General features: G+C 44.5%; 1 protein-coding gene across 2 annotated transcripts in view; it reads left to right on the plus strand.

Annotated features, from left to right (window-relative positions):
• Nucleotides 1-325: 325 nt before the first annotated feature.
• Nucleotides 326-22,004, plus strand: part of LOC118085757 (cilium assembly protein DZIP1) — a 23,607-nt gene continuing 1,928 nt past the window's right edge. The window contains exons 1-11 of one of the 2 annotated variants that reach the window (XM_060273343.1): nucleotides 326-1,022; nucleotides 4,610-4,694; nucleotides 5,254-5,378; nucleotides 7,877-8,038; nucleotides 9,201-9,338; nucleotides 9,624-9,686; nucleotides 13,075-13,212; nucleotides 14,271-14,322; nucleotides 14,503-14,559; nucleotides 19,097-19,242; nucleotides 21,053-21,236. In XM_060273343.1, the coding sequence (XP_060129326.1) occupies nucleotides 558-1,022; nucleotides 4,610-4,694; nucleotides 5,254-5,378; nucleotides 7,877-8,038; nucleotides 9,201-9,338; nucleotides 9,624-9,686; nucleotides 13,075-13,212; nucleotides 14,271-14,322; nucleotides 14,503-14,559; nucleotides 19,097-19,242; nucleotides 21,053-21,236 (1,615 nt within the window). In that variant the 5' untranslated portion in view covers nucleotides 326-557. Of the gene's footprint in view, nucleotides 1,023-4,609; nucleotides 4,695-5,253; nucleotides 5,379-7,876; nucleotides 8,039-9,200; nucleotides 9,339-9,623; nucleotides 9,687-13,074; nucleotides 13,213-14,270; nucleotides 14,323-14,502; nucleotides 14,560-19,096; nucleotides 19,243-21,052; nucleotides 21,237-22,004 lie in introns of those variants that run through there. The other variant, XM_060273344.1, reaches the window with a different exon arrangement.

Consider the following 22,004-nt stretch of genomic DNA (forward strand, 5'->3'; position numbering starts at 1 on the left):
CGGCCGGCTAGTTACCTCCTAGCTTGCAGCACGTTTGCAGGGTCCGGTTTCGAATTGGACAAGGGGAGAGAGAACTTGCCTCTGTGTGTGTGGGGGGGGGGTTGTTTGGGTGTGTGGTGTATAATAATAATATAATAATAATTTATTATTTATACCCCGCCCACCTGGCCGGGTTTCCCCAGCCACTTTGGGCGGCTGTATGGTGTATGGTGTGTGCGGGGACGGGGGTGGACTAGAGGACCCTGGGCACCCCTTCCCCCTCCATCCTCATACGAGGGCTCGCGGACGCCCCCCCCCCCCGCCTCGAAGGAGCCTAGGCGGCCGTGGTCGACCAGGCCCCGTTCCCATAGCAACGCGCGCGACGCGACGCCAGAAGCGCCAGGCGGCCGCTGGGCCTAGATCCGCCGGGACGCGCAGGAGGCTCCTTCCCGCCTTCCCCTCACGCGGGGCCGGCAGGGGGATGCGAGGCGACCCCGGGGGAGGGCGGCCGGGCCCCACTGCCGACTAACGGGCCTCCTCCTTCCCCTTCAGCTATAGCGCGCTGCTGTTCTCGAGGCATGGCTTCCCCGGCCCCTCCGGCCGTGTCCGTACCCGCCTTCCAGTTCCGCCCGCGGCTGGATCCTCCGGACTGGCGCCGCCTGAGCGCCGTGGACGTGGACCAGGTGGCGGCCGAGGTGGACGTGGCGGCGCTCCAGGAGCACCTGGCGCACGTGGCCTTCTGCGACGCCGGCCGGGAGCGCTGCCCGCGATGCCAGGCGCCTGCCAACGCGCTGCTGTTGCGGCTCCTCCGCCTGGCGCAGCTGAGCCTAGAGTACCTGCTGCACTGCCAGGACTACCTGGGCGCCGAACTCCGCGCCACCCAGGAGCTGCTCAGGGCCGCCGACGCCCACCGGGACCTGCTGGCCAAGGACGTGGCCCGGGGAGCCCAGGAGGCCAGGCTGCTCCGGGAGGAGTGCAAGAGGCGGAAGAAGATCATCGGCACCCAGCAGATGATGCTCCAGGCGGGCGCCGCCTGCCACCAGGTGGGTGCAGAGGTGGGTGCGTTGGGTGGGTGTGGGGGACAATGGGGGGTAGGAGAGGAGGGTGCACCAGTTTATCTGCACTTGGCTAATGGCAAGGTGCCCCAGGGCCGGTGTCCAACCCGCCGTGCGCCCTTTTGTTGTTTAGTCATGTCCGACTCTTCATGACCCCATGGACCAGGACCAGAGCACGCCAGGCACTCCTGTCTTCCACTGCCTCCCGCAGTTTGGTCAAACTCATGTTCATAGCTTCAAGAACACTGTCCAACCATCTTGTTCTCTGTCGTCCCCTTCTCCTTGTGCCCTCCATCTTTCCCAACATCAGGGTCTTTTCCAGGGAGTCTTCTCTTCTCAGGAAGTGGCCAAAGTATTGGAGCCTCAGCTTCAGGATCTGTCCTTCCAGTGAGCACTCGGGGCTGATTTCCTTAGGAATGGACAGGTTTGATCTTCTTGCAGTCCTTGGGACTCTCAAGGATCTCTTCCAGCACCATAATTCAAAAATCTTTTAATTTCATGACTGCTGTCACCATCTGCAGAGAGCCAGTGTGGTGTAGTGGTTAAGAGTGGTAGATTCGTAATCTGGGGAACCGGGTTTGCGTCTCCGCTCCTCCACATGCAGCTGCTGGGTGACCTTGGGCTAGTCACACTTCTTTGAAGTCTCTCAGCCCCACTCACCTCACAGGGTGTTTGTTGTTGGGAAGGAGGGGAAAGGAGATTGTTAGCCGCTTTGAGACTCCTTCGGGTAGTAATAAAGCGGGATATCAAATCCAAACTCTTCATGGAGCCCAACAAAGTAAAATCTCTCACTGCCTCCATTTCTTCCCCTTCTATTTTCCAGGAGGTGATGGGAGGTGAGGGGACCAGTGGCCATGATCTTAGTTTTTTTTTATGTTGAGCTTCAGACCAAATTTTGCGCTCTCCTCTTTCACCCTCATTAAAAGGTTCCTTAATTCCTCCTTACTTTCCGCCATCAAAGTTGTGTCATCTGCATATCTGTGGTTGATGATATTTCTTCCAGCAGTCTTAATTCCAGCAGCTTGGGATTCATCCAGTCCAGCTTTTCGAATGATGAATTCTGCATATAAGTTAAATAAACAGGGAGACAATATACAGCCTTGTCTTATTTGTTTCCCAATTTTGAACCAATCATTTGTTCCATATCCAGTTCTAACTGTAGCTTCTTGTCCCACATAGAGATTTCTCAGGAGACAGATGAGGTGATCAGGCACTCCCATTTCTTTAAGAACTTGCCATAGTTTGCTGTGGTTGACACAGTCAAAGGCTTTTGTGTAGTCAATGAAGCAGAAGTACCAGTAGATGTTTTTTCTGGAACTCTCTAGCTTTCTCCATAATCCAGTGCATGTTTGCAATTTGGTCTCTGGTCCCTCTGCCCCTTAGAAATCCAGCTTGCACTTCTGGGAGTTCTTGGTCCCTAAACTAAACTGCTTACGCACACCCCACCCCAAAATTGCAAACTTAAGTTTTTCCAAAAAAAAAAAACCAGCTAGGAAAAAATAAAAGGGCAAAACTGCTAGATTTAAAATCAAAATTGCAAACTTAAGTTTTTCAAAGATCAGGTAGGGAAACAAAAAAGTGCAAAACAGCTAGATTCATCTCAGATCGCAAGATCTAGGCTTATCGCAGATCTCAGCAACAAAGCCGTCTTTGATTATCTTCAATTGCAAAATCTAAATTTATCTTAGATCTTGGTAATGTATCCATAATAATAATTATAGTAATTATATTTATACCCCGCCCACCTGTTGGGTTTCCGGTCTTACTCGGCTATGAGTGATCGCTAAAGAAGAAACATTTGCAGCACTGAAGTAACTTCTCAGGGGTACAAGCCTGGGCATTGTATATGAGGGTCCTGGGCTTCCCAGGCAACATGTGGCATCCATATGTCTCAGGAGACAATGGAAGAATGATACAGGAGAGACATGTTTTATTGCAGGTGGGGCACATGAAAGTGTCTGATTTTGTTGCTACAAGTGTCACATTGTGTATCAATCTCTCCATTGTGTATCAGGAGCTCCAACAGTTTAACTTAACCCCCGAAGCCGAAGGTGCACTCTTCCATTGTCTCCTGAGCCAGATGGATGCCAACAATGTTACTCTGAACCCCAACAATTGATTATCGTTACCTTAGATGGGGTACATAGACTCCTGTGTTAAACTAAATACAGAGGGCTAATAGAGTTCTGCTCCCTAGACAATCCTTAGTGAATTAGTGAACAATAATGACTAGTCTAAAAGTGGCATTACTGCTATGTCTTTTTTAGATTTTTAGAACTCAGGATAATCATATTTTAGGACGCTCTAATAGCATAGGTTTGGTATGTTGTGGTACATCTCAGAGCTCAGTTTATAAAGTATCCATAGAAATTGTGAGCATAGAATCAAGAGTTGGAAGAGGTGCCCTGCCTCTTCTTTAAGGCTCCCAAGCAGTCCAGTATTTTTTCAGTTTCACATCATTTTAAGCCATAAACATTAAATGTCACTTTATGGGACGTGTGTTGGTAGTTTTCACCGTATCCATTGAGAACAGGACAAGAAGAGAATGGGACTAATGTTGAAAAGCAGTTGCTTTAAGGAGCCCAACTCCAAACAATATCCCTTGTCACTGTGTCGATGTTTTTTTTTTTTATGAATAAGGTACTTTCAGTAGCTCCATGCAAGACCTATCCCCAATAAGCATAAAACACTAATGTACCATGAGCTAAAGTAATTGAATGAAAGTTAAAGCATGCAACCGCTACATGGAATTGGCAACATTTCAACATGAGCGTTTGTTTGGATAAAGATATTTCACAGCTGATTTAATACATTAAATCCTGATACGTTTCAGCATAAGATATCTGTGGCTTGCTGGCATTTCCCTGGCACTCAGTCCTTGACTATCCAAGCTTTGCATGTTCTTTCATTTATCCAACAAAAATGTAACTTAATTATTTATACCCTTAGTAGCTCTTTCAAGGAATTTATATTTAATCACATAGCAGCTATCAGTTGCAGGATTTTAAATAGTTGATGGGGATTGGGAATTCAGCAACAAGAATCTGATTCTGAATCCGCTGAGCCATTACACACATTTCACATCATACGAGCTGATCCTCCTAAATGTATAGTAGCATGTTGTTGAAGATGTGCAAGTTTGAAGCACATTAAAAGGGCAGCAGGTTTTGAGAGCATGTGTCTACAAATCAGAAGCAAAATAATCTCCCTTTTGCACCAGCAAAATCTGCTCTGGTGTTATGTCCACCTGCCCTAAGTAGCACAAGGAGTTGGCAAATATAGCATTAGCTCCACTAGTGCTTTGAGTAGCTTGTGTTTTTTGGGACCATGTACTTTGTCACCTTTAAAACTATGTATTGAGAAATGAGTAAAATTACAGAGGTATTGGATGATTGATTTATGTGTTTTGTCTGTTACTGCTAAGTCCATTTAAGTGCTTTACATCTTTTCTCAAGAATACAAACCTACGTTGAGAGTGGGCCCCAGACTAGCACTGAAATATACAGACCTAATTTCTTACCATAGTTGTATAGGTGGATTTTTGTTGTTTAAACAAAATTTCATTTATTTTACAGTGTCAATTTTGTGACAAAGCTTTTATGAACTATTCCTTCCTGCACAGTCATTTGCAACGTCGCCACGCAAAGGAACCACGCTCTGGTGAGTTATGAAGCAGGAGAGGAAATCTCAGAATGGGCAGTATAATTCATTTTTCCCCCTGGGTGAAAAAGCAAACAAGGAACAGCAGTGCCACTCAAAGAACAAGAGTGATTTTGAGATATACAGTAGCTCCAATCCAGCTAAATGCAAATCTAGGTGGAAATGTAACAGGTTCATATCTGGATATTTGTACGTTTGACATGCTTTTAAAAAATCCATGTCAAGGAATCCTGACCCAAAACCCAGGTCAGCACTTCCTTATTGGGTCTGGATCTTGCTCAGAACACAGGGTCTCTATCCACTCCACCCGGCCAATGTTTCGGGAATGTTTTGAACAAAACATTTCAGTAGAACTTCAACTCTCAAAGTAGCTCACACAGCTCCTTCTTGTAGCCTTTGGCTGATACTGCTCTGAGGAAGAATACACCTGGCATCACTGTTTGCAGAGTGGAATTTGACAATGCATTCCTGAAGTATCTCTGTAGGAAGATCTGTGTTGCCCAAAATAATAAGAAAAAAAACCCCCATGTTATCACCAAATATGTATTTCTTTTAATAGATCAGAAGCAAAAAGTGCAGACAGATCAATTACAGGAGGAGATCAACAAGCTGAAGGAGCAGTTACAGCTCACCAGGTCTCAGTTAGAAGCTGAGCAACACACTCACATGGTCAAGTTGTCTAAGGTAGGGCATACTCTGCATTAATACTCTAAATGCAGTTGAGTGGTATCCCAAGTAACGCATTATGGATGTGATCCTGAAGAGATATACACATGGTTTAATCCCATTGAGTAACATAGGGATTAAAATAGGACTGTAAATTTCCAAATGGACATATTCCTCTACCACACAACATTCATTGCCAATTCAGTGCATCAGACATGGATAATCTTTACAGGTAGTCTTGAGTCGCTTTGGGAACAGAGAAATGCATGGAGGTCTAGATCGGTGCAAGGGCGTACCCACCACGGGGCAAGTTAGGGCAGCTGCCCTACTCTAGAAGCAGGGCTGGTGGGCAGAGGCGGAGCACAGCCCGGCGTAGCGCGAGTTCGCCATTCCCGCCGCGCCGCACCCTCCCTCCAGCTCCCCGGCGCGCCCTCTGGCAAGGCCAAGCGCGGCGGGGAACCAGAGAGCGCGGCGCGGCGGGCGGGAACGCTGAACTCGCGCTCCGCTGGGCTGGGCTCCGCCTCCGCCCACCAGCCCTGCTTCTAGGGAGGGGCGGAGGCGCGGAGGAGGCAGCCACAAGCTCGCGCTCCCCACGCGCCTCTGGAGCTTCGTGCTGGGCGGGGGAGCCTGGGGCCGCCTCCTTGAAAGAGCTGCGAGGCACGGAGGAGGCAGGCACAAGCTTGCGTTCCCTGTGCACCTCTGGAGCTTCGTGCCGGGCGCGGGAGCCTGGGGCCGCCTCCTTGAAAGAGCTGCGAGGCGTGGAGGCAGGCAGAAGCTCGCGCTCCCCGTGCGCCTCTGGAGCTTCGTGCCGGGCGCGGGAGCCTGGGGCCGCCTCCTTGAAAGCGCTGGGAGGCGCAGAGGAGGCAGGCACAAGCTCACGCTCCCTGCGCCTCTGGAGCTTCGTGCTGGGCGCGGGATCCTGGGGCCGCCTCCTTGAAACAGCTTGGAGGCGCGGAGGAGGCAGCCACAAGCTTGCGCTTCCCGCACGCCTCTGGAGCTTCGTGCCGGGAGCGGGAGCCTGGGGCCGCCTCCTCGGAAGAACTGGGAGGCGCAGGCCACGTAGCCCCGCCCACATTCCCACTGTGGCCCCTCCCCTCCCGCCCCTTGCCCCCCCCTAATTTTGATCCTGGGTACGCCCCTGGATCAGTGTTTCCCAAACTTGGTTTTCAAGCTGGTTTTGGACTACAGCTCCCATCATCCGTAGCTAGCAGGACCAGTGGTTGGGGATAATGGTAACTGTAGTCCAAAAACAGCTGGAGATCCAAGTTTGGGAAGCACTGGTCTAGACAAAAGCAGGCAGGCATCTGGGTAAGTAGGGACAGGAAGTCTGAAAGCAGCTCAGTTTGTGTTTGAGCAGCATGTTTTCTCAGACTGAGAATCTAGGTGAAAATCAATTTCATAGGGCTAGGAGGAACCCTGCAGACCTCTTGTGCCACTTGATTTCTATTGAACTGGGAACTGTAGTACCAGAATCAGGTCAGGACACAGTCCTGGCCAGGATGGGCTTCCCTGTTATACCTTCTGGGCTTGATGAGGCATGAGACCCTCACCTGAGCCTACAGCTTGAGGAATCACCAACCTCCTCCCCAAGCTAGCGAGCCCCACCTGGGCTGTGAGTCCTTGCCTGCCTTCCCTCAAAACTAACAGCTGTAAATTCTGGGATCCTGAGGTCAGGGGTGTTACATCCCATTTCGCCACTTGAGGCAAAACACAATCTGGTCGCCTGCATAATTGGGTGGCGCTACAGCCTATCATAGAGCTAATAGAGCTAGCCAACTGCTCCCTGCTGTGTCAAATCTTCACAGTTGGCCAGAAAGTGAGACACTCTGCTAGAATATCTGGTTTGACATCCCTGCCCCTTGCAGGAAGAGCAAGAGCCAAAGTGTGGCAAGTGATAAGCCAGAGGGACGAAGCAGCAAAAGCAGTCAGAGGCCAAGAAATCTCAAAGCTGAGTACAAGCTGAGGCAATACGAATTAATTAGGACTGGGATGAAGGTAAAAGCAAGAGGGTTTGTTAAAACTGGAAGCAGCAGGGCAGAAGACAAATAAATGTCTGGGTCATCCATGATCGGACATGGAGGATGCTTAGGAAGTTTAAATACGTAGAAGCAACAATAACCAATGCCTTGTACTAGCAAGCTGGCCATGTTTTCTAAAAATATCCATTCAGTATTAAGTGAAACTCTTGTGAGTCAGAGATATTTTAGAAGAGAGAGACTGTCAGGAGTCGGTAACCTTTTTAAAGCTGCTGATTCTCACTTGGATTCTCAGACTGAGCAAACAGGGCATATGATTCTGCCACCTTGTTGAAGCTAAGAAGGAACCCCTGTGTACGCTGCCTTGAGTTCCCTGATGGAAGAAAAGCAGGATACAAATGTATAAAGTAAAGCCAACTATAAAAAGTAAAAGAATGAAACTCAAAATTTCTCAGCCTAGGACCTTTGTGTTGCTTGGAACTGTTCAGTTTGTTGTATCCGTGAGAGAATTCTCAGAATAACATTTTAAAGCAATTTCAGGAGTACGACGAACACAGATCCAAGGAGGAAGAGATTCGGCAGTTATTTCACAAATGGAAAGAAGAAGAAAAAGACAAGCTGGCCAGTGAACTAGAGAAGATGAAAGATATGTTTATGAAGGAATTTAAAGAGCTAACTGCGAAGAATACAGAATTAGAAAATGTAAGTAATGGAGAAGGGGTTTCAGTTGGCCTGCGCACACCTTCAAGGGGTCTTGACTTGATCATTTGCTTAAAGTTCAAGACGTGAGCTTCTGGGGAAAGACACTTAGGATTTTCTAAGAGCAGAGCTTTATAAAAACCTTAGAATATTCATAAATCTAATTTCAGTCCTGTAAGGGGGTGGGCTTACAGGGAACAGCCACCCCCCATCAAATCCAGCTCTTCTAATGGCTCAGACAACAGCAGAAGGACAGGAGGCAGGAAGGAGGAAGTGAGCGGAGCGGGCCGGGGCTCAGGCAGCATACAAGAGCCCTACCTGCAGCCTGTGATATCAGCAAGGAAGGAGGGGCCAGCAGAGAGTTCCAACAGGGAAACAGCAGAGGGGCGTCCTTTCAAATTCACCCCGGAACTGAGGCCATCAGCGGCTCGCAAACATTTGGGGTCCCCAAACTACTCTGCTGGGGGAGGAGCTGAAAAGCGCCATTGGGAGAATCTGATAGTACTGAGAAGACATGTTTTCATGAAGCTCTTGCCTTGTAAATAGTTTTCACAGTAAAAGCACTAAAGACAAGATGGTTTGGAGTGTTGTTGTTCGAGGGTAGCCAGCAACCTCCCTGACAAGTCCCAAGGACCAAAATATTGCTACATCATTTAAACACTTGCTGTGATCCAACCAAAGACCATACTTGCATGGAACCAGGTTTTCCATACATATCCTTACCTGCATGAGGCTCTTTCATGCAAACGTGCATGTTTCCTTTGACTCGTGCAGCTTTGCCAGACTGTGAACATAAAACCACCTTAACAGAGCAATGCCACCCATCACAGTTAGGGAGGGAGAGCAAGGGGCTACCTCTATTCTCTACCCTGCCACTACCAAACAGCTCTTTAACATTATTACTGCTTTTCTAAGAGGCCATTGAATTTACAGGGTTGGATTGGGATCAATGTTCAAAAAATGGTAGTAGATGGATTCCTAAATATTCAAGGAAGGAATCATACAAGTTATGTCTTCAGGGGAAAGAAGGCAGAACATGTACACCCAACCTGTGAAATTGCTGATTGGTGTGCCTGTTGTTGTTTGCAAATTTCCATCCTCTAGTACAGCACATATTCGGACTTTAGTCTTTTATCATTTTCTCTCCCCCTCCCTTTGCTCTTAGCATCTATTAGAAGTGCAGAAGTCCAACAATCACCTGAAATCTAATTTAGGCACATTAAAAGATAGCTATGAATTTCCAGAAGAGAAACATCAGAGCGCTATAGATCAGCAGGAAGCAGTGCAGGCTTTTGAAAAACAGGTAATGTAACACAAATTCCATTCCAGTTGCCTTGATTCTAGTTTGTGGGAAAGAGTCTATTACCCTGTACATATTAGATCAGAGCTTTCCAAACTGTGTTGCAACAAGTTAGTGTGTCAGCTGCAGTGTGTGTGTTGCGTGAACACTCCCCATGCTTTTCATAGGGCTGGAAAGGGGTTAGTTTGCTGTTTTTCTGGTGGAGACACACACACACAAGCACACACACATCATATAAACTGAAATACAAGTAAGTTAATACAATTAACTTTATTCTGCCTTACATAGGACGCTGAGTGGAAGGCTAAACTACAAGCTCTTAAAGAAGAACATGGCAGTGAAAAACGCATGGTAAACAAGATTGTTTGTGATTAAAGGGGTGAAGTAATAGACATTGGCTTGGATCCTAAAATAAGTCATCCTAAAGAAGTTAGTAGGGATGCGGGTGGCACTGTGGTCTAAACCACAGAACCTAGGCTTGCTGATCGGAAGTTCGGCAGTTCAAATCCCTGCGACGGGGTGAGCTCCCATTGTTTGGTCCCAGCTCCTGCCCACCTAGCAGTTCAAAAGCACATCAAGTGCAAGTAGATAAATAGGTACCGCTCTGGCAGGAAGGTAAACGGCGTTTCCGTGCCCTGCTCTGGTTCGCCAGGAGCAGCTTGGTCATGCTGGCCACATGACCCGGAAGCTGTCTGCGGACAAACACCAGCTCCCTCGGCTTATAGAGCGAGATGAGCGCCACAACCCCAGAGTCATCCGCGACTGGACCTAACGGTCAGGGGTACCTTTACATTTACCTTTTAAAGAAGTTAGTGGAAAGAATGTTTCTCTATTTCCTTCCCAGTTCTGCCATCTGTGACCTTCAAGAGTCAGGAGGATGAGAGGTCACTCCTGAACAATGTGAGAAAGTGGGCTGCAGGGGGAGAAGGGGGCAAGAAACTTGCCTTAGGAACCAGGCCATTCTGCTCTCACGACGTTATGTAAGGACCTGACAAAATGTTCAGAATGGGTGTTAAAATCCACTCTTGTGTTGTAAAATTCATGTGAACATTCTCGTTGAAGGCATTTCACATTCAGTCCTTGCATCGAAAACTTCAGTACTTTTTGCAATACAACCAACTAGTTAGGGGGTGGAACCTGGTCTTGTCCTAGCCCTTGAGCAGAGCATAGTTAGAAATAACTTAGGATTCTGTGGTTTGGTATTGGAGGCGTCGGCAGAAGTTATGATGTATTCACCCAGGAAGGGAGGTAATCATGTAACCTCTCCCCCCACCCCAAGTCTGTTGCTGGTCTTTTCCCAGCTTTTCCCCTGGACACAGCAAGTTCTTTCTTCTCCTTGTTACCTATGCTTTGCCTCAGGCCTAACCTCTTCCTGATTCTTGAAGCATCTTCTTTCACTCTTCTAAATCCCTGAGTTCCACACATGGCTCAGGCTATATTCTGTCAGACTGTCCCTCCTAGCTTTTGCCCAGCCTTCACCAGATGGTGTAGGAGAAAAGTGACCAGAAGTCCGCTAGCAACAAAACGCTCCTTCTCTTCCTACAACAAGACACCAATCCAGGCCTCAAACCAACTTCTTTGCAGACAGATGTCAAACCTGTCGTCAGTTCTGCCAAGATCTGGCAACTTGGCTCTAAGGACATAATAATATTCTGACCAGACCTTTATTACATCCATATTATGTCATCTACAGGTTTCAGGAGCTTCTTCTACCCTCTTTGTCCTCCAGCCCATCCCTCTGAGCAGACCTGGTACACACTGAATGTTCACAGCTACTTAAGGCATGTATTAAAGGCACCACTGCCTTCTGACGAAATGAAAATCTGTTGATGTCTTTTCGTTCTGCATCTGTAAGGAGAATTTTCCCCCCAGTGCCATTTCTAGAAATTGAATCAAGACAGTCTGCAAGTGCCCCTGCGCCAGATAGATGCTGGGCTGCCACATAGCCTGCAGCTAACATGTTTTCCAGTCACTACAAAATAGACTGCTTTGCCTTAGCAGAAGCTGTCTTTGGGAGGGCAAATGTTCCAGCATGTAGTCCTTACCTCATTCGGAATGCACATCCCATTGTTGGATGCTTCCAGTGTCAGACACAGAATGGAACATCAGTTGCTGCCCATGGAAGTTCCTTTTGTTTTGGCACATACAGACCTCGTGCCTAAGCTGGGCACTCCTTGTAACACTTTCACAAAGCCAGCAATTCCTTCGCCCTTGTTGCTTGGCCTGCTCAGGCTCCTACACTCCTACTCCCCTTCTCTATTTATACTCTTCCAGATACATTTTGTCTCACGTTTGGCTACAGGACAGAATTGAGGGATGACTCCCCTCCAGGACTGGACTTTGTGAAGAAAACAAGGTAACACCAGTCCCTGCATTCCTGAGCAAGTGCAGACATACTAATCCATTGTTGAATAACTCCATACACCAAACCGAACAAACCTTCGTGGTGATTAATCAGCGTCCGATTTCCCATCAGCCATGCCATCGGACTTTCTTCCAATTTCATCCATTCTTAACGGGTATTTTTTGTCCCACGGATCAGCATAATCTTCCTAGCCAAACATTGCATGGAGTCACATGTATAACGCTAAAATCCCACCAGTCAGTTGCTTGAGGAATAGAATGGAAGACTGGATTTGTTCCCTCCCCATGTTCCCCCTTCCCCATCAAACCAATTAGGCAGGGTTTTAACTTTTGAAAAAAGGGCTCTGCCTGTGATGTATTGGATCAGAATCAGTGTTATTTTTACCCACAGGACCGTTCTCTGTCTTCTCTTTATGCCAACTATATGCAAGTGAAATTTGTTCTTTTAAAGACTTCTTCTGCATGGTTTCCCCCCTCTTTATCCAGCCATTATGTCTTCATTTCTGTGTGTGTCTGTTTGCTTATTTACTTACTTAATTTATACCCTATATTGAAATGCACGAGGGCAGCTAACAAAATTAAAACGACAAAAAGCAATTACGTGAGAGCCTTACACTGCTGCGAAGAGCGTAGCCTGCTAGGTCAATGAACTTACCTGTCTGGTCTGTGATGTGCTTTGTCCCCATGTTGATCCCCAAGGAGGATACTGGTATGTCAGAAACAAATCCACATTGGATGTTTCGCCCCATCTCTGGAACTTCCAGCCAACAAAGCCAGGCATGTCTGGAAAGATACTCCCTTTATGCCCCACCCGCCTCCCTCACAGGCATTTTGGATGTCACAATGACTTTCAGATGCAGTCTGTTGGAAAGTTCAGGAGACAGCTGACAAACATGCTAGGTATCAAGGTGGGTTTTCAGTGGATTTATTTCTAGCTCCTCGTATCATTTTCTTTTTGAAATAGCATCATCAAGAGCTGCACACGACTTTTTCTGTCTGTTATAAGAGTCTGTGCACCCTTAGGATATGCCCACCCTTAGGATATCCCTTAGGAAGAGATAAACTTCCCAAACAAGGGCTAAAATAATAAAAACAGCAAGAATTGATAGATAACCTAAGCATCTATTTAAAAACAAAAAAGCCCCTCAGCCATTCAGCCTCATGTGAAGGTAGAGGTTGTCTGTTGTTTTATAAAAAGAGAATGAGCTCCATAGGGTTATGGATTTCCATTTGCTATTAGTCCTTTGAGCTGGAACTTTTAAATGAAAGAAAATAGGAACTAATCCAAAAAACATTTTTTTTAAAGTAGTGAAATATTGGAATATTTTAGGTCTCATTTAAGATCAATTTATCCTTCCATATTTGACACCTTCAGCTTACGTCCCAAATTGAGAAGTACAAATCACATAGTGAGAACTGCAGTGCAAGCAACATCTTCTATAAGAAGAGGATAGAAGAACTAGGCCAGAAACTGCAGGAGCAGAATGAACTTATCATTACGCAGAAGGAGCAGGTCTGTTCATATAATATTGTTACGTATCAAAAACCCCAAAGCAGAGTGGAAGATTCCTCTTTGAAACAAAACAAAACAAACCCTTGAAAAATACAGATCGATTTTCAGCTACTGTACCATATTTTACCAACCCATACATTTCAAATTGTGTTCTTACAAACCATGACCCTGATTTCTGCAGGGCTTAGGGCTGTTAGAGAATGACTTCCCCCAATTTGCAGCCCCATTCACAGGGGGAAATGGGGGTGGGGAGTGAGGGTTATTTTTCCAATTTGGGAAGGGGGGGGGGTTGAAAAATTTCTGAAGGGAAACCTGTGCTGTGTTTTTGTTTTGCAGCAAGCCTCCTTCCTATTGCCCCTCTCTCCCTCCCTTGTCCGGGGAAGTGATATCCTGGTGAGTTTATTCACCACCTTGCTCTAAGGTGACAGAACTGTCATCAGACCAAGCAGCCACCACTCCTGCCTGGCCAGGACAAGGAGGGGGGAATAGGAAGGAGCTACTTTGTCAAGGTTAAAAAAGAGGATTGGGAGGTGGAATCCCCTCTCTACCATTCAGTAGATCAACTCAGTTGGTCAAACTGGGAAACACTGATTCTATAGGATTGGCTGTGACAGACCTTAAACTGGCACAGAAATAGCATCCAGTGGCATTGTATGGATGGGATGATCAGAGCACTTAAAGCAACCTCTCTCCTACGATCAAGCCAGGTTTGATCATGTTAGGGTTCACATTAGGCAGGAACAAAGGTCCCTCTCCCTCTTTCCAGCCCCCGAGCCACTCCAGCAGTCATTACCGGAGCTCTGGCTGGGTCTGGCTTCAGATGTTTGAATCAAGGTGCTGCCTCTTTGTGGGTGGGGAGGGTGCAGCTGGGCTAGTTGCCCAGCCATCAGGGGCTCTTAGGTCAGGGAACAAAACAATCCCACCCTGCCCTATAAGGCCTGCACATGCCCACCTCACCTTGTCAAAACAGCAGGGATTTAGCTGGCACCACCCCACAAATGATAAGAGTCGTCTCCTTTCTAAATCTGCACCTACACTTGACTTTCTCTGCATTTCAGATAGAGAAACTGGCTACAAAAAAATCAGTGGAAAGCGTCAAGTCATCTGATGGTAAGTGGCAACAAGAAGGACTTTAAAATTCCTTTGTTTTTATCTGCTTGTTAATCATTGTTCTCTTAACAAATTGTTCCAAAGTATATAATTCAACAAGACATCTTTTTTTCTAATTGCTTTGAGAAAGTCTGTTGAGAAGTACAAGACTCTCAAGCCTATATTTCTTTTCTTTCCCAGTGAAAACTTCAACACAGAATGTTGTTCAGCCTAAATCAAGTGTATCGTCCATGCGTGGTAAGTTTTTGTAATAGATACACACATTTTTACTGCTCTTCCAGGATGACAGCAAGTAACAGCTAAATTTAATTAACACAGCAAGAATTTTTTTTTAATTGAGAGGTCTTGAAAAGATCACTGTCATGGTTCACAGTGGTAAATATAACACGTAGGCATTTTCTTCCAGTGCAATACTTCTTTCTATTTCTAGACAAAACTGAAGCCTTTTACTTGGAGTGTGAAATTCCATTGTAGTGGAATTGACTTATTAGTTAACTGTTTTTGTTACCAAATGACCTCTGCATCTAAATTTAAGGCACCTAAGAATAGCTGCCCGAGGCATCAATTTACCTAATAGTTGAGCTGACCTTGAATAAGTCATAATAATTGGATTGTAAAATAGCAAACAACCTCATTACATTTTGTTTTATTTCAAGTGGTCTCTTAATTTTAAAAAAGCAGCAGTGTGAGGCTTTCAGTTAAAAAAAAAGGTTGACTGGAAAGCCCGTTCACAATAATTATTTTATGATGACTTTGCACCATGAAAGCTACTCTAGTGTTTTATTCTTTGATGTTTTCATCTATGTTTTAAATTTTGTACATAGCTTTATTTGTTTGTAAGCCACTTTATTTGTTTGTAAGCCACTTTGAGACCCAGATGTAGTGATATGCAGGGTGTAATAATAGTAAAAATATTCATCGTAAAGCAACTGCACTTTTCATTTCACATTTGGGTTGTTTTGAATGGTCACTATTTCTCCAATCTCGCAAGGGCTGTGTTTTATGATCACAAGGGCTGTGTTTGGACATCATACTGGCCAAAAACCCTAGTTAAGCAAAGTAGTCTGTGCACAAGCTGTGTTTCAGCCTGCCCATCTGTCTGGGTTTCCCCAGCCACTCTGGGTGGCTTACAGCATATATAAAAACATAGTAAAACATCAAACATTAAAAACTTTCCAATACAGTGCTACCTTCAGATGTCTTCTAAAAGTTATGTAGTTCTTTATTTCTTTGACATCTGAAGGGAGGGCACTCCAGAGGTTAGGAGGCCACTACAGTACTGGGAAGGCCCTTGGTCTGGTTCCCTGTAACTTCACTTCTCGCAGTGAGGGACCCTTGGAGGAGGACCTCAGTGTCCAGGCTGAATGATGGGGGTGGAGACGCTCCACCAGATATAGCTCATGCACTCCCCACTCTCCTCCTTTCATGAGGTGAGGAAACAAACCAGCATGCCATAGAGTGGCTGGCTTAGCATAGCACCCAAACCAGTGCTCATGAGTACCACAGTTGGGAAGCCAAGAGCAAACTCTGGATTCTAGATCATGGATCTCCAAAACAAACCACAACCACAGTTGTAATACTAAGCTAGACGTTCCATGATGGGTTACCCTGGAAGGGAGGGGTTAACTGTGGTTTATGGTCAGCATTATGCCTGAAGACAGGTATAGATTTAATATCTTCCAGTGGCAGCGATCTTAGCACATTATAGCTCCTAGTTCAACTAATTGGGCATGGAAAGGTAAAAAAAATGGAAGGAACATTCTTCACAGTTTTATCAGTCATTGTTTTATCAGGTCCATTTCCTCCACTTTGGACAGGCACCAGGGTGATTGTCTACATTAAATTTAAATCCATACCTGTAATTTCAGATGCTGTCCCGACTATACTAAGAATAATAAGCCTTTTTCGGTTTTTGAAACAACTTGGGTATTCATTTTGGATGATTTTGCTGGTGATTGTCTATTTTATTTATCTCTGCAGGTCTTTTCTGTCTCTCTTTTTATCTCTTCCTACCTTGTTCCACCCCCCTGCCTTTTAAAAATTAATTTCAAAATTATGCCTTAAAGGGGAAACACTACTTTTCCTACTTTCTAGCAAACAAGACCATGATTAGTAGAGCTGCATTGTGTTTTCATTCAAATGAAACAGCTGAAATAGGCAATGTCATCTTCATGAGTGAGTAATTTTAATATAGTATCCCAGTTTTTCTGTCTTTTGCAAAATAGAAGTTTTCATCTGATATTCATTTCTGCTTTTTGGAGAAACAAGCTTAGATTAAAGCATTCATCACTCATCTTTTTTTGTCTTCCGTGGAATCAAATGAAACATCTATTTCAGTACTTAATTTATTTAGATTTCTAGCTTATCTGTCTAGGGCTTAGGGAAGTAGCTGCACTAAAAAGAACTGTGACAAAAGCTGACGAATAAAAATGGTATTTATAAAATGCTACTTCAAATAAAAAATGCCTTAAATCAGCCTAAAGTGAAACAAACACATAATCTTGGATGCATTAAATTAGTCAAAAGCTGGATTTTGTCGCTTGCGAGGAGAAGGTTAGTCGTGTCAAAAGTTTAGTTTAAATCAACAGGACTTGAGTTGCAATTCTATATCCACTTACCTGATAAGCACCACTAAATTCAGTGGAACCACTAAATTCAGTAGACATTATTATTAGATTTTACTGTTAGAGCAAATCTCGACATGGCACGAGAACTCTTTGAAGGGACTCCCTATCGCCTCTTCCCCACTCCTGCACAAACAATCTTCAGGGTATGTGACTGCATGTGGGGGAAGGTTGCTCAGTTAACCTTTTCTTTCCAAGCCATTTCCTTAATAGATATTATGTCCTGATGCGTCCGCCAGGAAAATGGCACAGGGTGAAAGAGTTACGCCCACTGCCTGATCCTCTCCCTGCCTGGGTTGAGAATCCTCAAGCTTCTTGGGGATCATTCACAGGTGACTCATGACAACCATGGGGCTACCTACCCCCCATCCTGTGATGGGTCACATGCTTGTCATGGTCAGATCACTTCCTGGTGAATGTGTGCCTCTGCATGTTTCCCCCTCCTTCTCTCCGAAACCTCTGGTTCAGGAGTTGCCTTCCATGCATGGTGAGCAGGGAAGAAGCCCAGGAGCCTAAGGCCTAGCATCTATCTCACTACACATGGAGCTAAGAGAGGAAAGTCCCAGGTACGGTCAGAGGCTTACTTTTGTTCTAATGCTAAAGACCTACAACCACTCCGCTTGCTGAGAAACAACTGCAGCCTAATGTGATGGAAAATATTTCACTTCCTCCATGCAAATTGCTACAGAGAACAGCATTCGCTACCTTAAACACATCCCTACAATTTGAATAAACTTCTATCACGAGTAATAACACTTTTACCGGGCTCTGAAGTTAGTGGATCAGAAGAACAAATAAACATATGTGGCACCTCCATATAATCTTCTGCATAATTTTCACCCTTTGGACCTTTATCTTGACCTGCTTCTGTCTGTCTATCTGTCTGTCTGTCTTTTTGCTATTCCTCTGTTTCCTGATTATTAGAACAGGCCCATTTGGTGCATATCCTGGAGCCCATAGAGGAGCTTCCAGAGGATGGAGAAGGTAATGAAAGGGCCGATCAAAGCATCTGTGGCCTAACGTGGGAAATGTTTACTAGGGATACAATTGTACATGTTTGTATGGTTTCCAGAGTATCATCATGTGGGCATGTTTTTGCACTGCATGGTAAATTGCATTTTCAAGCCCTATGCAGAGCTAGGCATCACAATATTTCTGCCGTCACCTCCCTGAAAGTGGATTTTTTCCTCCCTTCTTTCCACTAATTCCCACCACCCACTTCCCTGAAAAGCCAGTTCCAGTCCTTCCTACGCTTCTGGGCAACTCTGACTGTACCGCTGTTGAAAGAACAAAATGTGAGCCTGCTTGTTACAGCTGTTTCTAAGTGATGGGAGTTTCATTTTAGGCTCTTCCTCTAGTAGAAAATTCATACCCAAACGCAATCGTCATCTTCCTGCACCTCTTCACTTTCTTGCTGGGGTGGCCAATGTGGACCCCAGCTCCCATCATTCCTGACCATTGACCATGATGGCAGGGACTGATGGGAGATTAGCAACATTTGGAGGGCACCATATTGACTGCACCCGTTCCTACAGTACTTCCTTGCCTATGTTGGTAATAGTTTAAGGAGGAGTAGGTTTGGCAGGCAGGACTTGTGAGCACAGATCCCTGGAACATAATAAATCACTATTCTTCTCTTGTTGCTGTTACTACAGTAGCTCTTTTCAGCAGATAAAGCGTTTTCTTCTTATCCTTTATCCTTGCACAAACCAGTGAGATGAGAGTGCCCAGTGTTTTTTATGGCCAAGTGAAAATTTGAACTTTGATTTTCAACAGTCAAGCTATAGTAGTAGTAATTATTATTTTTATTATTACCCCACCCCACTCTATCCAATTCTATCCAAATTAAAAAGCTAGGTTAATCGGGCAGCATTAAAAATGGTCTTATGATATGCCTATGCTTATGCATATAATGTATTTCAAGAAGGGTTTTAAGTTTTGTTCTGTGGTGTTGTGTTTTATATGTTTATGTGGTAAACGACTCTGGAATGCTATGGGATAAAGGGTGGTTTAAAAATGAAATAATATGTTTCTAACTTTTTAATGCAGTTTTTTGAAGGTAGTTCTCTTTTGCCTCTTTAATTGTTTTCTGCTTACCATATATTGATACTACAATATTGTTGTAAAGAAAACTATCTGTTCTGTTTCAGAAACAGAAAAACATGAGCCCAAAGTAGTGAGGAATAAACACCATACAGCCCATTCTTTGAAGAGCACTCCTTCAGTACCAAGAGAGCTGAGATCTGTTTTGGAGCAGACCCTAGCAGAGAAATTGGAATCCTTGGGAATTAAATCAGTAAGGCCACTTTATAGTATTTACAGTGAGGGGGGAAAGTATTTGATCCCCTGCTAAATTTGCCCGTTTGCCTTCTGACGAAATAATGCACATCAATCTGACTTTTGTCTTCTGGGTTTCTGGGTGTTTTCCTGTTGTTATTCTGTCTTTCACAGCTACAGTAAACCTACCATTAAAATTATGGACTGGTCATTTCTTCGTCAGAGGGCAAACAGGCAAATTTAGCAGGGGATCAAATACTTTCCCCCCTCACTGTAGGTGATCAGAAGATACTTCTCTCTTTTTTAGTTCCTTAACTTCCTCTTTCAGCTAACCTGGGACAATCAGCAATTCAGAATAACTGAGGGCACGTGTTCCTCTAGTGCTTTTTTTAGACTTTAGTGTAAGATTGCAACACCTGCAGTAATGTGTTTGTCTCACGTGTGTGCAATCTCACACTACTGTTGGTTATACTTACCCTCAAAGCAAAATTTATGCCTGATCGTGCTGATCAACACACTCCCATATTTTTCATGTTCGTCCACCAAGAGACAGGGAAGGGAGAAAACACGAGCGCAAACGTTTTAAGTTCTACAAGTTTCAACTGAATTGTCACCTGTCACGATAAGCCACAAACCAATAGAGAAAACATATCACGATCCCCAGATTTGCATGCTTTCTGAACCAGGAATCATGGTTTGTTTTTCTCAAGCATGCTGACTTATTGTGGTTTGTTTGGAGTAGACACAATGCATATCCCTGCTTTGGAAGTAATGCTAAGCTGGGGATCATGGTTCGTTTCCCTCCCTGCATGACTTGGGAGGATTGAAGCCAGCACAGTTCCCTCATGCATGGCTAGTCATAGTTTATGGCTTACCACAATGTGTGAACATAGCCAGCAACTCATTAAAGTGATTAACTTGGGTTGAATTATGCATATTAAGTAACATTCAGTTTAAATCTTCAGTAATGAAGTAGTAATTGGAAGGATAAAACCTGTTTAGTTTGTAAAGAGAATTTCACATACTGAGAGGGATAGTTTACTGGGGGAAATCCTCATCATTCCAAAGAAATAAAAAGAGGGAAGTAAGATGACCATTATCATCATCATCATCATCATCATCATTATTATTATTTTAAAAATACTATTTCTTTGTGGTGGAGAAAACATACCAAGTTTAAAATTTTCCAGATAGACTCTGAAGACAAAATTTCCCATAAATCTCATTTGTTTACTGGATTCAAAACAGGGATTTTTATTTCTAGGGAGAAGTGTGATTATAATCTATAGAACCACCATCTCATTTAAACCAAGCTTGTATTTCTTAAAACACAAATACGGAGTCAGAGTTTGAATAATACAGACATTAGGAAGATGACATCATACATTTGGGGAAATAAATGCTTTTTAAATAGTGCCACCAAAAATCACATAGGGTGAAGATGTCAGTGCCATTGAATTAAAAAAAGTTAAAAGCCTACACCAGAAGTAGAGAACCTTCTTTCTGTCAAGGACCACATTACCTTGGGGTTAATCTGTCAGGGGCTGGGATGGGTTGGTCTCTTTGTTAGAAAGGGAGGGATATAAAGTAAATAGTAGACAGGGTCACCCATTCTCTTTTTCTGTCTGTCTCTCTTTGTTACACATTTGCTATAACATCATCTTGTAGGGTCCACACAAAAGCAACATCCTTCCCAAGGATAATTTGTGTGATTTTCAAAACCGCATTTCTGAAAAAGGGAAGCAGTATTGTTTTGTTTTTTAAAAAAGCAGAAAGTAATTTGCATTTTGTTTCTTGCATATCAGAATAAAACTTTCCATCTTTCACAGGGAGTTCATGGTATCCCAAGTGATCATTTGAACAGGGTCTTAATGTCTGTGGAATCTGCTAGAGAAGAAAGAAAGAAACAAATCCCCGACATTCAGCTTATCCGGGAGCAGCTCCAGCAGCAAGTCAACTTCAGGGTTATGTCTTGCAGCAGACTTTATTCCAGTTCCTACCTTTCTCCAGAAGGTGTGCTAACTTCCCACTTCTCTCCCTGCCCAACCGCCCCCACTGCTTTCAGATGTCTGGAGGTCAAACCACCATGTTACTTATAACTCAAGACAACGTAAATGTGGGCCTACTTTCATGTGCAGTGTGTTAAAGGTTTTGTTAACAAGTTAATGTTCAAAAGCAGATCAGCTTTTTGTCTTTTTGTCTTTGGACCCATTAATTAATCGGTGAGCCATTTACATTTTGGTACCAGCGTTGTTTGAGGGCAGTGGATGAGGGCAACATTTGGACGAGAAAACTGGTCCCTAGCTCATGTGGAATCTGATCAAAGAGGAGCAGGTATGAGCTTCCTCAGAATCTGCCTGAGCCCCCTTATTCTCTGATACAAGATGTCTGTGTGAACTGCAATCGATAATCCTTTCATGGATTTATTTAAACTATTGTTAAAAACTCCCAACTTACTTGTTCAAGAACTACATGTTATTTAATTAGCAGTCTACATTCTTGACCAAAGCTACTTTACAATGTATAACTACTTATTCATAAAAAGTGGAAATCCCGCTACCTGAGGTATTGACCAATTGGATATTACGTTCCCTTAGCACATTTTGCAACATGCTGCTAGGCTTAGGGGCCAGAGGGCACTTTTCTGCTCAAGATGTAGAGATAGTGCTTCTTTTGTGAAACCTGTGCCCAATATAGAGAAACATTACTAACATTTCTTGTGAGCACAGCTTTCCCCTGCATTCTCTGTTGTCCATTAGAGCATTTTTACCCCATCTTTCC

This window comes from Zootoca vivipara, chromosome 4 (genome assembly GCF_963506605.1).
Source record: "Zootoca vivipara chromosome 4, rZooViv1.1, whole genome shotgun sequence".
In the NCBI taxonomy this organism is placed as follows: Eukaryota; Metazoa; Chordata; class Lepidosauria; order Squamata; family Lacertidae; genus Zootoca; species Zootoca vivipara.